The sequence below is a fragment of the Gossypium hirsutum genome, chromosome D08, assembly GCF_007990345.1.
Source record: "Gossypium hirsutum isolate 1008001.06 chromosome D08, Gossypium_hirsutum_v2.1, whole genome shotgun sequence".
Taxonomy (NCBI): domain Eukaryota; kingdom Viridiplantae; phylum Streptophyta; class Magnoliopsida; order Malvales; family Malvaceae; genus Gossypium; species Gossypium hirsutum.
The window spans coordinates 46,704,408-46,719,309 of NC_053444.1; the positions used below are offsets into that span (position 1 = coordinate 46,704,408).

The 14,902-nt window shown below is 33.6% G+C and overlaps 2 protein-coding genes and 1 pseudogene across 3 annotated transcripts; 2 read left to right on the forward strand and 1 right to left on the reverse strand.

Moving 5' to 3' along the window:
- The first annotated feature begins 629 nt into the window (after positions 1-629).
- LOC107910946 (dnaJ protein ERDJ3B) lies at positions 630-4,636 on the forward strand. The gene is made up of 10 exons (XM_016838861.2): positions 630-898; positions 1,018-1,166; positions 1,274-1,400; positions 1,785-1,896; positions 2,687-2,803; positions 2,966-3,052; positions 3,652-3,711; positions 3,823-3,900; positions 3,984-4,055; positions 4,205-4,636. Exons 1-10 carry the CDS (start codon positions 828-830, stop codon positions 4,361-4,363), a joined length of 1,032 nt encoding a protein of 343 aa, XP_016694350.1. The 5' UTR covers positions 630-827; the 3' UTR covers positions 4,364-4,636.
- An 888-nt stretch (positions 4,637-5,524) lies between these two features.
- On the forward strand, positions 5,525-9,244 carry LOC107910932 (phospholipase A1 PLIP2, chloroplastic). 2 transcript variants are annotated; one of them, XM_041098203.1, is made up of 6 exons: positions 5,525-6,446; positions 6,798-7,301; positions 7,456-7,515; positions 7,764-8,180; positions 8,264-8,741; positions 9,085-9,244. In XM_041098203.1, the coding sequence occupies exons 1-6, from the start codon at positions 5,781-5,783 to the stop codon at positions 9,090-9,092; spliced, it is 2,133 nt and encodes a 710-aa protein (XP_040954137.1). In that variant the 5' UTR covers positions 5,525-5,780; the 3' UTR covers positions 9,093-9,244. The 2 variants fall into 2 exon arrangements, with proteins under 2 accessions (XP_040954137.1, XP_016694340.1); XM_016838851.2 differs by having other exon boundaries at positions 5,526-6,446; positions 8,264-9,244.
- Positions 9,163-11,622, reverse strand: LOC107910940 (transmembrane protein 205-like; annotated as a pseudogene).
- Positions 11,623-14,902: the final 3,280 nt, after the last annotated feature.

A 14,902-nucleotide genomic window follows, 5' to 3' on the forward strand; every position in this document is an offset into this window, starting at 1 on the left:
TATGGCTTAAATTTTGAATTCATCACTAAATTTCAAAACCTTATAATTGAATCTTTAAATCATCAATTAGATTTTTCTATCAACCTCGTTTAGACATTAAATACTAATTCAAATCAGGCGTGAAATTTCTTAAAACATGTGAATTAAATATATACATATATGTGTCAATTACATGAATAATTTAGATCTAAATTGTTAAAAAGATAAATAGCTCTTCTAAATTTTATTATCACTCTTTATTTTTTTAACATGTCTTATCTAAGCTAGCCACACATGATTACAATCTAATCTAAATATATGCTGTACGTCATGTTTAAACATGTATTTAATGCCCACATTGAAAGCTTAATTAATTAAGGGATTTGATGGTTAATGACAAATTTGAAGTTTAGGGATTAATTTCAAATATAATCAATATTTTGGAGACATTTAGTGTCATTAAAGACTGTTTTAAAAAGCCTAACGAGAATTGGATTACAAATTTGTAAATAAACTTTTCATTTTCCATGAAATCATATATGCTACACTGTGGAAAATGAATCATCCACGTGGCAAAACCCTATAGGAAGGAACAACAAAAGGAGCCTGTTTTTTGCAAGAACACGTTGCCAAAGTACAGTCTCTAAAGCCCAGTTTCCAAGCACCTAACTGAAAAAAGGATCCATTTTCATAAAAAAGAAAAAAAGAGATGCATCAATTACCTCTCATTATCTCACACACAAATTAAGGGTTCTTTATTTGGAATCGAAGATTTGATAAGGATTTTTTTTTTTGTAAATATTTGTGAAGTTCCTTAGACATCCAGTTTCTCTACCGGTCTCAAATCCATGGCGCTTCCAAGAACGAAGCGATTTTTTCTGTTATGCGCTTTTTCTTACGCGATCGTCGCCATTGCAGAGTACGCGCCTTTCTCTCTCTCTCTCTCTCTCTCTCTCTCTATATATATATATATATATCCAGAAAAGTGGTGTTCCTGTGAGCGTGAAAGTATGTGGTGTGATACCATATTTGATTCAGGAAGAATTATTACGAGATTTTACAAGTGCCGAAAGGAGCGTCGGATGAGCTGATCAAAAGAGCATATAGGAAGCTGGCATTGAAGTATCATCCCGATAAGAATCCCGGTAATGAAGAAGCCAATAAGCGATTTGCAGATATTAACAATGGTAAAAAAAAATTCTCCTTCTTTATTTAAGTTTTTTGTTCTTTAGAAAAGAGAGAAAAAAAGAAGAGCTTTGAATGATGGAATAATTTGGTTTTTATGAAAGGTTAGCTTATGAAGTGTTGTCGGATAGCGAAAAAAGGAGTATATATGATAGGTATGGAGAGGAGGGCTTGAAACAACATGCTGCCCGTGCAGGCGGAGGAATGGGGGTCAATATGCAAGACATTTTTAGCTCGTAAGTTTTTTTTGAAAATCTCGCTCTTTCTTTTTTTTTTTTTTACTTGTATTGGATTACATTATGTTGTTGATAGCAATATAGTAGTGATTGAAATGCTATGGTATCTGTTCTCAGTTCTCACTTACTCAAAACAAACGTAGGAGCATGCTTTGTTGGTGATAATGTATGAAAATATCCATAAAATATTTTTTATTGACTGATATTTGGGATAGCATTGATTAAATAATCATTTAGCCTATACAAACTGTCAGCCTAATCTTATATTAACTTAGGTTTAAATGTGGATAGCCATCATTTCTTGGAACTGTTCACCTTTATTTATGTTACTGGATTCAATTTCAACCACCTACTATTGGTGACGAGATAAAGCTTTTTCTTCAGGTTTTTTGGGGGAGGCCCAATGGAAGAGGAGGAGAGAATTGTGAAGGGTGACGATGTAATTGTCGAATTGGAGGCAACACTAGAAGATTTGTACATGGGAAGTACTCTTAAGGTGAGAACCTATGTCTTCTGGTGGATTTGTTACCCTTAAACCAAATCCAATAATTGATCAGCTTTTGGTCATCTTAGTAGTGTGGACTATGGGCATCACGATTTTTGTGCATTATGTCTTGTACCTTATTTAATGCATTTATGTCTTAAATAAGTTGGTTAGTGGCTACCTGGTGTACAACAATGTGAAAGTTTGGATATTATATAATCTTATAACTTGGGACTTAGGAAGCAAGTTTGTAACCTAAACCATATTTACTAGTGTGTACTTATTCTTTCTCTAGATATTCGTGTAAGCATTGTATCTATGTAATAGTAACAAAGCTTTGCATAGGTACTTCATCTAACTTGTGTGTTTTGTCTATTAGCAAATGTCAAAGCTAGATTCTCTTCCTCAGAGTGATTGTTCATCACTGTTTAGGAATCATAGGGTATAGTCTGATGCATAGCTTAGTTAGGATTCTCCTTGTCAGGCTTGTTAAATTTGCTGGTTGAAGTGCAAAAGAAGAGCTGTTAGGCACTTGGGCTATCATTTGAAATACAGATATTTGCTTAATGATGTTGCATTTTAACTATTTTTTAATGTTTCCCAAGAAACTAGTGGATCAGTAAATTATACATGATCACGAAATAATAATGATGATGGGCACATGATGTATTCTTTTCCTTCTTGTCTTTCGTTTTAGCTTTTTTGGGGAAACTTGAAGAAGCTATTAACTAAGTGCTAGCTTCTCTATACCCAATCTTGATCTTTCTCTGAATATTCTTAAAGAAAAGTAGCATTGATCTAGGTTTGGAGGGAGAAAAACATATTAAAGCCTGCTCCTGGTAAACGTCCTTGTAAATGCAGAAATGAGGTCTACCATAGGCAAATTGGTCCAGGGATGTTCCAACAGATGACTGAACAGGTATTTTGGCTTTTTTTTTCTTTAATATTTAAGTTTCATACTGTTCTTCTATCCTTTATCTTGTCTGTCGAGCTTTGTAGAGTGTCATAATTGTTATGTATTTTGTTGCTTTGATCGAGCTTTTATTTTATTTTATTATATTCTCGAATTTTCTTTTCTCAGGTTTGTGAGCAGTGCCAAAATGTCAAATTTGGAAGAGAGGGGTTTAATGTCACAATTGATATTGAGAAAGGAATGCAAGATGGGCAAGTAAGCATGTAGAATTAGAATTTTTTTTGTGACTGTAGTTTTCCTAAATAATGTTCAAATTTGCAGTCAAGCTTAAGACCTAAGGAAAGTGGAAGAGGATAAACTATTATCTCGATGAAATGTTTTTTTTTATGACAATTATTGGTTGCAGAACGATTTTTTAATAGTATCATCATACTTTTGTATTTCATTGTTCTCTTAATTCTTTTCAAATCTGAACTCTACGATGCTCCATTCTGCTTTCTTGGAATCTCCTGATCTGGATGCTTTCATGATTCCTCGCATACAATGATAAGCTAGCAATAAAAAAGAATAATTGTTTACATGTATCAGTGCGTGCTGACTTATTTTCACATGCTTTATTATTTTAGCATTACTCCACAAGAAGCTAACACAGAAATATGCTTAAGTAAACCTCTGTGGTATTCTTTGCTGTTATGTGTGAACGGAACACATTGCTTTTATGCAAATTGGTTCATTAAAACAATTTCATTCGAATTTCTCATCCTACATCTTCTATGAAATGTTGTGATTTTCATCCTCGTGAGCTAATCATTCTTGTTGCTAGATTTGGAATAATGCTCCTTGCATATTTTCAGGAGGTAGTTTTTTACGAAGATGGTGAACCTATAGTAGATGGAGAACCTGGAGATTTGAAGGTTAGTATGTTATTAGATGCTATTGTGACAATCCTGTGCAGTCTTTCTTTAGTATATTGGAATTTTCTCATTAATGCTCACATGTTCGCTTGAGACTAACATTTTTTACAGTTTCGTATTCGCACTGCACCCCATGACCGATTCAGAAGGGAAGGTGATGACTTGCACGCTACAGTCACCATAACACTTGTAAGTCCCTTTTTTTTTATAGTATCTATGTATGTCTCAACTTTTCATAATGAGCCAATTCTCTTCATTTTTCCTTGTACCAGGTTCAAGCTCTTGTTGGTTTTGAGAAGACCATTAAACATCTTGATGACCATTTAGTGAACGTTAGCTCTAAGGTAAGCATTAAGCGACGACAGATCCTATGGTAATTTGCTCAGTTAGTGTCCATCATATACAACAACTAAAACCCAAATTTTAAAAATAAATAAACATCAAAATTATGTTTTAGGAAAAAATAAATATTTGTATTTGCATAATTACATAGGATATTACTAAGCACAAGGAGGTGAGAAAGTTCAAAGGAGAAGGAATGCCATTACATTCCAGCAAGAAGAAAGGTGATCTCTATGTCGCCTATGACGTTTTATTCCCCACATCGTTGACGGAAGACCAGAAGTCCAAAATCAAAGAAGTTCTTGGCTAGGAATAGGGGATATTAGTTTTTATTTTTATTTTTATCTTTTGGGGTTTGGGTCCTAATATTTTCCCATTACAACATGATGAGGCTACATAGAAATTAGGATAATCCAAGGGTTTCTAATTTTTTTTTTCTCCCCTCCCTTTTGTTGCCTATTTCCTCTCGGCTGGCATGCACGGATTTTTGCCTGTTTCGATCTTAAAATGAAATTTTATCTTGAGAAAATAATTTGTCTCAAACCCTAACCTTAAATTTAATAAAAGATTTGACTTCACCTGATCTGATTTAAATTTAATTGAATTGTTTTAATTTTTTATTTTGAAGAAATAAGATTGTCATTTTAGACTTAATATATTTATTTATTGAAAGCTAAAACTTAATATATACATACATTAAGTGTAATTTTTGTAAATAATTTGACGTGTCGGACTTGACTTGAGTATTTTTCCAATGCCACTAATCTGACCTGAAATTAATTTTTCAGAAAAAAAAGAAAAACTCTAACGAATTAGAATTCATTTAAGAAAAATGTGTTTAGTTGAAAATTCTAAAATTAATTTTTAGAAAATAAAAATATGTGAAAAAAGAAAGTTGTTTTCATTTATTCACTGAAAATGCTCTGTAAATAGTAGTTGAAAATAAGGGTTTTTAATTTAATAAATTACTTTTGGTACAAACCCAAAAATTATTATTTTTCAAATATTAAATCATATAGTCTAGTTCGAATTCATATAAATAAATATATATACTTATTTATTTCACATGTTTCTATTATAAAAAAATAAATACCATATTATTGATGATGTCCCTTGATCTTGGAATGATTTTATTGAATTTGTCTTTTAACTCTTCTAGAATCTTTCTCGTAATGTTTTATACTATATTAATATTTTTAAAAACAAAAACAAAATATATATTATAAAAAAAGTTATAAGATTAAATATATATATTACAAAATTTTTAAAAAAATTATAAAAATCAAAAGATAAACATGTGAATAAATATATCCAGAAAAATTGTAATGAAAACTGTTATGATTTACAACTGCCTCATAACCTTGTGTAACGGCTAACGACAATTCATTATTTAAAGTCCTCCATATGATTATTTTGTAGTTGAATGATTATGTAGTAATTTTTAAAATGTAATTTACCCTCTCTTCCTCCGCCTATTTAGAACCTTCCGTCTCTCTCTTTTATATATAAATGAAGAAATTTGATCAACCATCTTAAAACCGGAAAACAGGTTGGAGAAACAAAGAGATAAAAGCGCCTTGCTTCCCGCCATTGTTGCCGCTTGATATTTCCTATGTTTTTACCCACTTTTTGTTTATTATAGTATTAGATCTTTTTCATACTTATATTTGATTAGAAACTATAAAGAATTTTAAGCCCCCACAAGCAAATTGTAAAAATAAAATAAAATGGATGGGCGTTGTTTGAAAACAGGGATTCATGGTATGCCACCTGCGATCTCGGTGACCAGGCCATTGGAAAATAGGACCAACGCCGCGCAAGTGAGTGCGGTGGCGCGGTCTTTGGTGGCGGGTAATAATAGTAATAACAACAACAATAATAAATCGACGTCGTCATCGTCCGGGGCGGTTGTATCGCCGCAGAAGAAAGTGTTTTCCATGTTATCGTGTCGGTACACATTGAAATCATTGTGGCCTTCCGGAAGTGGAGGTAGGAAGTACGCGAGGTACAGCGGGACGGCCGTCGACGATACGGTTTTATTGGAGAAGGGTAACGGAGAGGAGATGAAAGTGAACGGCGGAGAAATGAACGGGACGTTGGAAGGGCGGAACGGGAATTGGGTCATGAAGATCTTGGACGTGAAGTCGTTGTGGAAGGAAGACGCTGGTAAAGAAGGGGAAGAAGCCGAAGAAGGAAACAATGAAAACGGCGTCGTCGACGGGGAGGAACGAATGTGTGAATGCTGCAGAGCCTGTGATGATGAAAATGAAATAAAGGAAATCGATAAACATTCGTTTTCCAAGATGCTCAAAAGGGTGTCGTTAGCTGATGCTAAGCTGTACGCTCAAATGTCTTACCTTGGATGCTTGGCTTATGTCATTCCAAGGATTAAGGTAAACCAACCCAGAAATTTTTTTCTTTTTTTTTTTAATTATTCATACTTTTAAAACGTTTTAACATGTTTTCATTTTATATATTAGATTAAGGTCTCGTTTAAGAGAGGTGAAAAACTGGGTTTCACTGAAAAAAGCAAAATGATTGATGATTTGATGGGTGAAATTTCTTGTTTTTGAAATTTGATGATATCTTCATAGTTTTGTAATTTATTTGTACTTGGATGATGATGATGGGTTTCTCTCTTTTGTTGGATGTGTGCTTTGATGTTTGTTTATAGATGAAACTATCGCTCGGATCTTTGAAGAGTAATTTTTTCTGTATATATATTTTTTTGTTTTGCATTTCAGCCTGAGAATCTCTTAAAACATCACGGTTTGCATTTTGTGACTTCGTCAATGGAGAAGAGAGAATCAGCAATGACTGTTGAGAAAAATCATGAGGTATCCTCTGAAAATCAAGAGGTGCAAAGGAATAACGAGGATGATATGTACGGCAATGAGAAGAAAAATATCGGGTATCGAATCAGTGCTTCTGCTGCTTATCAGATAGCTGCCTCTGCTGCTTCTTATTTGCAGTCCCATACAAGGACCATGCTTCCTTTCAAATCGTCGAATCCTGAAAGCATCAAGGATTCATCCAAAGATGGAAATGGAATTGAGAGTGGTTCCGATATGATAAGCTCTGACATGGCTTCTTTAATGGCAACTACAGACTCCGTGACGGCCGTGGTTGCTGCCAAGGAAGACGTGAAGCAAGCTGTTGCTGATGATTTGAACTCTACGCATTCATCGCCTTGTGAGTGGTTTATATGTGATGATGATCAGAGTGGTACTAGATTCTTTGTAATTCAGGTAGATAATACCATCCATACTAACAAGGGTATGGCACATGCTCTCTTTATATAGGAGTTGCAGATTTTTATTTAGAGTTGATTATATTGATTCCATTTGCACTTTGGATGTTGTTACCTTACATTTTTGAACTAGTTATGATGTGTATATGTAGGGATCTGAGTCATTAGCATCTTGGCAGGCGAATCTACTTTTCGAGCCTATCAAGTTTGAGGTAATTTCTTGACAGAATGTGTCTATTTGCTTCTTGTTAATCTTTATCTGATTTTGTTTGGATTCTTGAATGCATAAAATGTTCATTGAAACCGCATCAGATGTCAATTTACATATATAAACTTTTTTAGATGAGAACGTTGATTGCTTTAGCCTCTGTTTTTGGTATGCGGTAAATATCGTAGAGGACTGGAAAGTATATCCATTTCCGGTTTTCGATTAATACAATACAATCTTTTATGGTTTAAGGGACTGGATGTTCTTGTCCATAGAGGTATATATGAGATTGCTAAAGGCATGTACGAGGGAATGCTGCCTGATGTCCGTTCCCACTTAAAATCACATGGAAAACGTGCAACTTTCCGCTTCACTGGGCATTCTCTCGGTGGCAGCTTGTCACTTTTGGTAAATCTTATGTTGTTGATACGAGGTGAAGTGCTGGCTTCTTCCTTACTTCCCGTTATAATGTTTGGATCTCCAAGCATCATGTGTGGGGGTGACCGTCTTCTTCGCCAACTCGGGTTGCCACGAAGTCATGTTCAAGCAATTACGATGCACAGAGACATTGTTCCTCGAGCCTTCTCTTGCAATTTTCCTAGCCATGTTGTAGAGCTTTTAAAGGCTCTTAATGGGAAGTTTCGACACCATCCTTGTCTCAATAATCAGGTAATGTATCTGCATTTTTGAAAACTGTAAATGCAACTGAATTAGAACATGGATATTTAATTATTTATCTTGTTTTGCTACAGAATCTATTGTATACACCAATGGGGCAACTTCTGATTTTACAACCAGATGAGAAATTCTCTCCACCTCATCATCTCCTTCCTTCAGGAACCGGTCTATATTTCCTAACCTCTCCATTCTCAAACGAAGACAGTGAAGAGAAGTTGCTCCGGGCTGCACAGAGAATTTTCTTTAACTCGCCACATCCACTTGACATCTTAAGTGATCGTACTGCATACGGTTCCGAAGGAACAATCATAAGAGATCATGACATGAAATCTTACTTGAAATCCATTCGAGAAGTCATCCGTCAAGAGCAAAATCGCATCAGGAAGACCAAGAGAGAACAACGACGCAAGGACTGGTGGTCCCTGGTGTTATCTCGCAGCGTCAGTGCGGGTATCATTCTCGGGAAGTCCATCACGACAACTGGTCTACACCGAGGACAATTCAACTTAGCCATTGTTTTACAAACCGGGAGAGCGTCCTTGAAGCGGTTTGGTAAGCTAGTTGGATCTAGGCACATATATTTGCCGGTGATCCTTTTATTGCCTGCCAAACTGTTACTCTTGGGTGCATACCATGTGATCAATTTTCGTTGAGAACCATATATTGTTTCTTAGGAGGGAGTATTATACAGGTGGAGTCACATTGCCGTCGATGATTCTTTTATTCATTATTGATTTAGGAAAGGAAATTTGATAGAACTCATGAAAATTGTTACTCTGTATTATGAGTAACACTAGCGTAATGATGTTTTATCGTCTCATTGGATCATTGGTAGAAGTTAATATTTCAATAATGGCTACCTAAAGCTAACGAGATTTTTCCGGAACATGTTCAGGAAAATGATAGTCAATGTGTCGGCTTATGGGGCAGCCTTTAAGTGGGGGATATCGATGTCTTGAGAGTAGTTGAAACGTGAAAGAAAGATCTTGCTTAGGTGTTATAGTTATTGAGAACGATATTGAACTTGCTGGTATGCAATTACAATTCAGCTTTAATTGAATTCGAGTAGCTCTATAGAAAATAATGATCGATTGAGCTCAAGTCGATTTCGAGCAAACTTTAGCCCGCACAGCTTGACAAGTTGTTTCTTGGTCAGCTGGAATCTGCAATTCCTCGTCAGATTCTTATAATTTGTTGTTGGTCTGGCAAATTTTGGTCTCCATTGATGATGTAACGAGTGATGACCCACATTTGAGATTCTCAGAAACCGATGACCCATGAACACCAAGGTTTCGTCAAGCACAAAACAAAAGGCTCCAATAATGGACAAAAATGGAGCCCAAAAGCACAGTGACTGACACGGCAAGAAGTCGGCTTGGTTTTGGAAGAATTAAAGAGAAGCAGGACCCACCCAAATCTTTCATACAACCGCGCAACCTACAAGCTTTTTCTAAACTTTTTATGTAGACATGTTAAATTCAAAAGCATCAAAAGATGGCTTAGTGATGATCGGTGCCTATCTACTGTAATAAAAATTGTAACTTAATATGCATGCTGTAAAAACCAGTCATTTAATCTCTCTACATTTGGTATCCATGCAAACTAAAATTAACTTTTGCCAGTTTGCAACAAACTTGCTACAATTTATGATGAAAACAAACATAATTGCTACATGCTAGGCTGTTATGCTTCATAACAACACATTATGCATAGGGATCAAAATATAACCCAAATTCAATTATTTTTCTTTTGAAACGGATAGGGACGGGTCTAATTCTTCAACTAGTCGGATTGGGTTATGTTGGGGGTATATCAGACCCGTCTAATTCTTCAATTATTTCGATTTAACAGAGTTGTAGTATGAGCATTTGGATCAGTTTGTCCCACAAAAAACACATACAACCATGTAAAAGTGAAGTACAAACTACAGACTGAGCTTACCGGCTAAGTACCATGTGTGCATAGCCAGAACACCAAAGGACATAAGATTAATAAGCGAGGATAACCCGTGAATCATTCCAAATTTCTTGTTCATGGCTGCGAGCTTTGGGTTCTTCTTCGCGACTTCCTGGTTCTTTGATCCTCCAATTTCATTACCAATGTTCTCTTCTCTCTCCACCTTGTGCCTATGCTTCATCTGCAAGTCCACAAACAACATAAGCCAGGATATCAACTCACAAATGCAGCATTAGTAAGAATGAACTCACTTATTTACTTCATGGTTGCTTAGGGAACATAGAATAAATCAGAAAATACTTAACACCTTGGAATCTCATGCATCCAATCAACAGAATCTTAAATACAACCATTCTCCCTTCTCAGTACAAATATACCCTAAATTCTCATAAAAACACAAAAGATTTCATCACCCTAAAATATCTAGACATAAAATTTATGGGTTTCAACCCATCAAACTTATCCAAACTATCGCCCAGCTTCTAAATTGTCTCTAAACTTCAAAATATTCTAATTGAATCTCCATACTATCATTATTGTATTTTGTGAGCCTAACTGCCAATTTAGGTGTTAAATGTCAGTTCAGATTTGACAATTAAATTATAAACAAGTGTTTTAAATATTTAAGGGGACTCTTTTTTTTTTTTTTTTTAAACATCAAATTTAAGCTATTTTTCAATATGCTTCACTGAGCTAGCATGCTAAACTAAATGGCCTTATTGATACCGCATTGATACTTTAAGGACTCAATTAAAACATTTTGGAGTCCAAGACCAATATAGAATGTTGGTCATAATTTAAGGATATCAGGTGCAATTAACCCTAAAATAAAAGTTCTTTTATCTTTTTATTTCCCAGCCAAGTGAACCCTACAAGTCAAACCAGATTCCAGAGATTTTCATTGATTAACATGAAAATAAACCAGCCCAATTTTATGATGAACAAGGGATAGAACTGAACGAAATTACCTCAATGGTCATGGGAGTGAAAACGAACAAATTTATGAGATTAAAAGCAAAAGCAGAGACTAAAAAGCCAAGCTGGTACTTCTCGGTAGTGGTCGCCGACTTCCACGGATGCATATAACCAAACGCCGCCGCCGTTTAATTTGGTAATCTTGCTTTGTAGATTACCAAATTGATGCCTTGGCAGATATCTAAGTAAAAATTAAAGGAAATAACAAATTATTTTTAAAAAAAATAATTTGGGATTAATTAAGGGTATAATAAGAAAAGAAAAAGGCGTACTTGAACATGAGGATACCGCCGATGAAAGTGACCCAAAGGGCGGTGCCCCAGGCGGTTGCGAAGCAGAGGAGATGAGCTAGTTTAATAGAAGTAGAGAGAATGGGTGAGATTGAGCCGTCGGATATTGATCCAAAGGTCTCCGGCGAGAATATTACTCCGACGGCTAAGAAAGCCACCGCCGTCAAGAGCCATCTTCCGGTTTTACTAGAATTACGGATTTGGAGGAAATGTTACATAGAGATCTCTTTCATGGTGGTAGTTGGTAGCGAATTTCAATGGAAGTGTTTTGTTGACTTTCTTGGATTTACCAAATTACGGATTGCGGTCATACCGTGAACAAAACGCAGTCCACCATTTCATTTTTTCTAAAAAAAAATTGGGAACAAGTATTTTCTTTTTTCCATTTTTCATGTGATTTTATTGTCCGCTTTTATCTCATCACTCATAGCTTTATATATGAAAAAGTGGTAGAATAATACCGAATCAAATTATATTTCATTTTTTATAGTACAGAAATGGATAAATTAATTTTAGTACAATAGAAAAAAATACTAATTAACCTTTCCATTAAAATTTTTATCCATATATATTATTAACTGATGATTTATCTTTTTCAAAATTTTGTATGTGAAGTGGAATTAAAGGATGGATATGATTAGGTAAAAGTATCATAAAGGTTTCAATACTAGGAGTCGAATTACATTTTTTCTCTTTATTAAAAGTTTATCTCTAAAGAATTTATAATTCAATCTCAAGCATCATAACAATAAATTCTCAACTTCGTCTTTGCCCATGTATTTCATTTATTTTTTTTAATTTTTTTAAATATCAATAAAAATGTATTAAAAATCTCTACCAACAATGCATCAAATAATTATTCATACTAAATACAAATTATGATTTCAAAATAGTGTAAAATTAACATGGTTTGACAACATTTAATTTTTTAATAATCCAATTATTAAATTTTATGTTTCATTCATATAAATAATGTGTGTTAAGTTTGAAGTAAAGAAAATATTTTTAACTATTTATTTTATGTAAAAAAATTTCAACCATAATATCTATATTAATATATATAATATTTTACATCAATGTGATGGAGATATCAGATCGATTTGAAATTTTATAAGCATGACAAGAATATATTTATAAATTTAATGGTTAGATTATTAAAATATTAATTCTAGAAAAAAAATTTTATGAAATGGTGTAAAACCATATTAGCTTTACATCGATGTAAGTGGATCATTCCCCTATCTCATATTTTTTTTAGTATTTATTTGTGTTATAGTTATTGCAATATATTATAAGGAAAATTATCCAATACATAAGTTTTTGTGTTTTTTAAACTCTATAAGTAGGTTAAAAGTGCAACATGTGTCTCATATAGTAAAAAAATTAAAATTATATAACCAAATGAAATACTTGTGTAACACACCACACTCGACCCGGTCACCGAATCCGAATATTTGATGTCAGATTACGTTGCCGAAGCAACTAAGCTAAATTACTACTTATTCACATCATTCAATGAACATTTATCATATCAATCCATTTATTCATCCAACATATTAAACACATCCATTCTTAATATTTAAGTACCTAATTTATTAAGTTACGAGTTTATGCCAAGTCTATTTTAGAGTTATGATTTTAATCCAAACTCAATTATCACATTTTAGTCTTATGTCTCAAGACAAAGAACTTTATGTCTCGAGACGGGCCTTATTCTGTTTTTGGCAATTTTTTTCTCTGATATCAACATGTCTCGAGACACTAGATGTGATCTTTCGAGGTAAGGTCCCTTATGTCTCGAGACTAGGTCTAAAGACCAACCTCCTTTGTTTTCTTATTTTAGCTTCGATGATTCCTTGTCTCAAGACAATGGGCACATTATCTCAAGACCTAAATAGAATTATTGAGACTATTTAGACAATGTCTTAAGACATTAAACATATAGATAATAAAGTAAAATTTGATCTTATGATCTCGAGACACGTTTATGTTGTCTAAACATATAGATAAACAATAAGGTAAATTTTGTTCTTATAGTCTCAAAACACATTCATGCTATCTCCAGACTCAATGGCAAAAGGACCCTAAATAAACGTTTTCAAGTGTTCAAACCATACCAAAATATACCTTAAACATACCTAAACATTACCTCAATATAACACATACAAACATAATCAAACATCATCAAATCGTAACCATCGATGCATCATTATCTAACCAACTAATTCACATATTCAAACACATATAATCTAGCATAATTATCTACTAATCAAGGAATGAAATTCACCTTAATAAAGCTTATATGCCAAGTATCAAATATACCAAAATGTTAACTTAAACATCATGCCCAAAACAACCTAGGTATATACCATTTCAAATCAAACACGTATATACATACAAAAGAGTTAGCAAAATGATTCTCGAGTTAAATAGTTGAGAATGGATGCTTGAACACTTTCAATCTATGGAAATCCTCGTCTAAACCTGCACAAGGAAATAAATATAACTATGTGCTAAGTATTGAATAATTAATGGTGCTAAAATAATTTAAACACAATACATTAAGAATAAACTAAAACAAATACATATAAAAATATCAATTACATTAATGTATACTAAGTTAACTCATCACATCATTTTCCAACTTTCTTATTTATTTCTTATTTAAATATCAACTTCAATGCTTACTCATTTTTGCAAAAATATAGGCTTGAAAAATGGGTTTGGGTAAAAAAATAATGTTTGGCCTGGGCTGGCTTGACCCAAATTTGTAAAAAAAAGAACTACTATTTTTTTTGTTGTTTTCCCACTATTTTCCTACTGTTTTGCTTCCATTTCACTATTATGTTGTTACCATTATGTTGTTATTGTTTAGATATTGTATAACTCTTATTTTATTGTTAATTTTGCTACTATTTTAGAGACATTTGTTTGTTAAGTTGCACCTATCTTAGTGTTATTTAAGTATAAAGACTTTTTTTAAAATTATTTTCAATTTGTTCGGAAATATTTATTTTAATATTTTTGGTGTTTTTGATGTATTATATTTTCATAATTTTTTATATAAAAAAATAAAAAGATTTAATATAGGCGAGTCAGGTCGGACTTGGGCAAAAATATTGGCCCATTTTTTGGGTCGGGCTTGGGTTTATTAATCGAGCCTAGAATTTTGTTAGGGCCAGGTTCGACCTATGGATAACTCTAGCCCGTATTATCTGACGATAGGCATTAGAATGGGTACTTGGATCTATATAACGAGTAAGTCCACGACCCTCTGAGAATTGAGACTGTTTCATTCTGCCATCCCGAGTTGCCCGACAATGATAACTTTTAGTATTTTCCCACAAAACTCAAGGAATTAGAGCTAGTAAATCACTGTATCGGTGACTTTATGACATGCCAATTATATCCGAACTACGTTTAACATCGTTTAACGGGGCATTAACATCACAATCACCATTGTAACACATGTCATCATAATATCAATGACTC

Bases quoted from the DNA above. Each gene is read 5' to 3' on its own strand.
- LOC107910932 (XM_016838851.2), top strand. From the start codon at position 5,781: ATGGATGGGCGTTGTTTGAAAACAGGGATTCATGGTATGCCACCTGCG. The intron at 6,447-6,797 runs GTAAACCAACCC...TTTGCATTTCAG, and splicing joins ATGTCATTCCAAGGATTAAG to CCTGAGAATCTCTTAAAACA. The intron at 7,516-7,763 runs GTAATTTCTTGA...TTATGGTTTAAG, and splicing joins TCGAGCCTATCAAGTTTGAG to GGACTGGATGTTCTTGTCCA.
- LOC107910946 (XM_016838861.2), top strand. From the start codon at position 828: ATGGCGCTTCCAAGAACGAAGCGATTTTTTCTGTTATGCGCTTTTTCT. The intron at 1,167-1,273 runs GTAAAAAAAAAT...ATGAAAGGTTAG, and splicing joins ATTTGCAGATATTAACAATG to CTTATGAAGTGTTGTCGGAT. The intron at 3,053-3,651 runs GTAAGCATGTAG...GCATATTTTCAG, and splicing joins AAGGAATGCAAGATGGGCAA to GAGGTAGTTTTTTACGAAGA.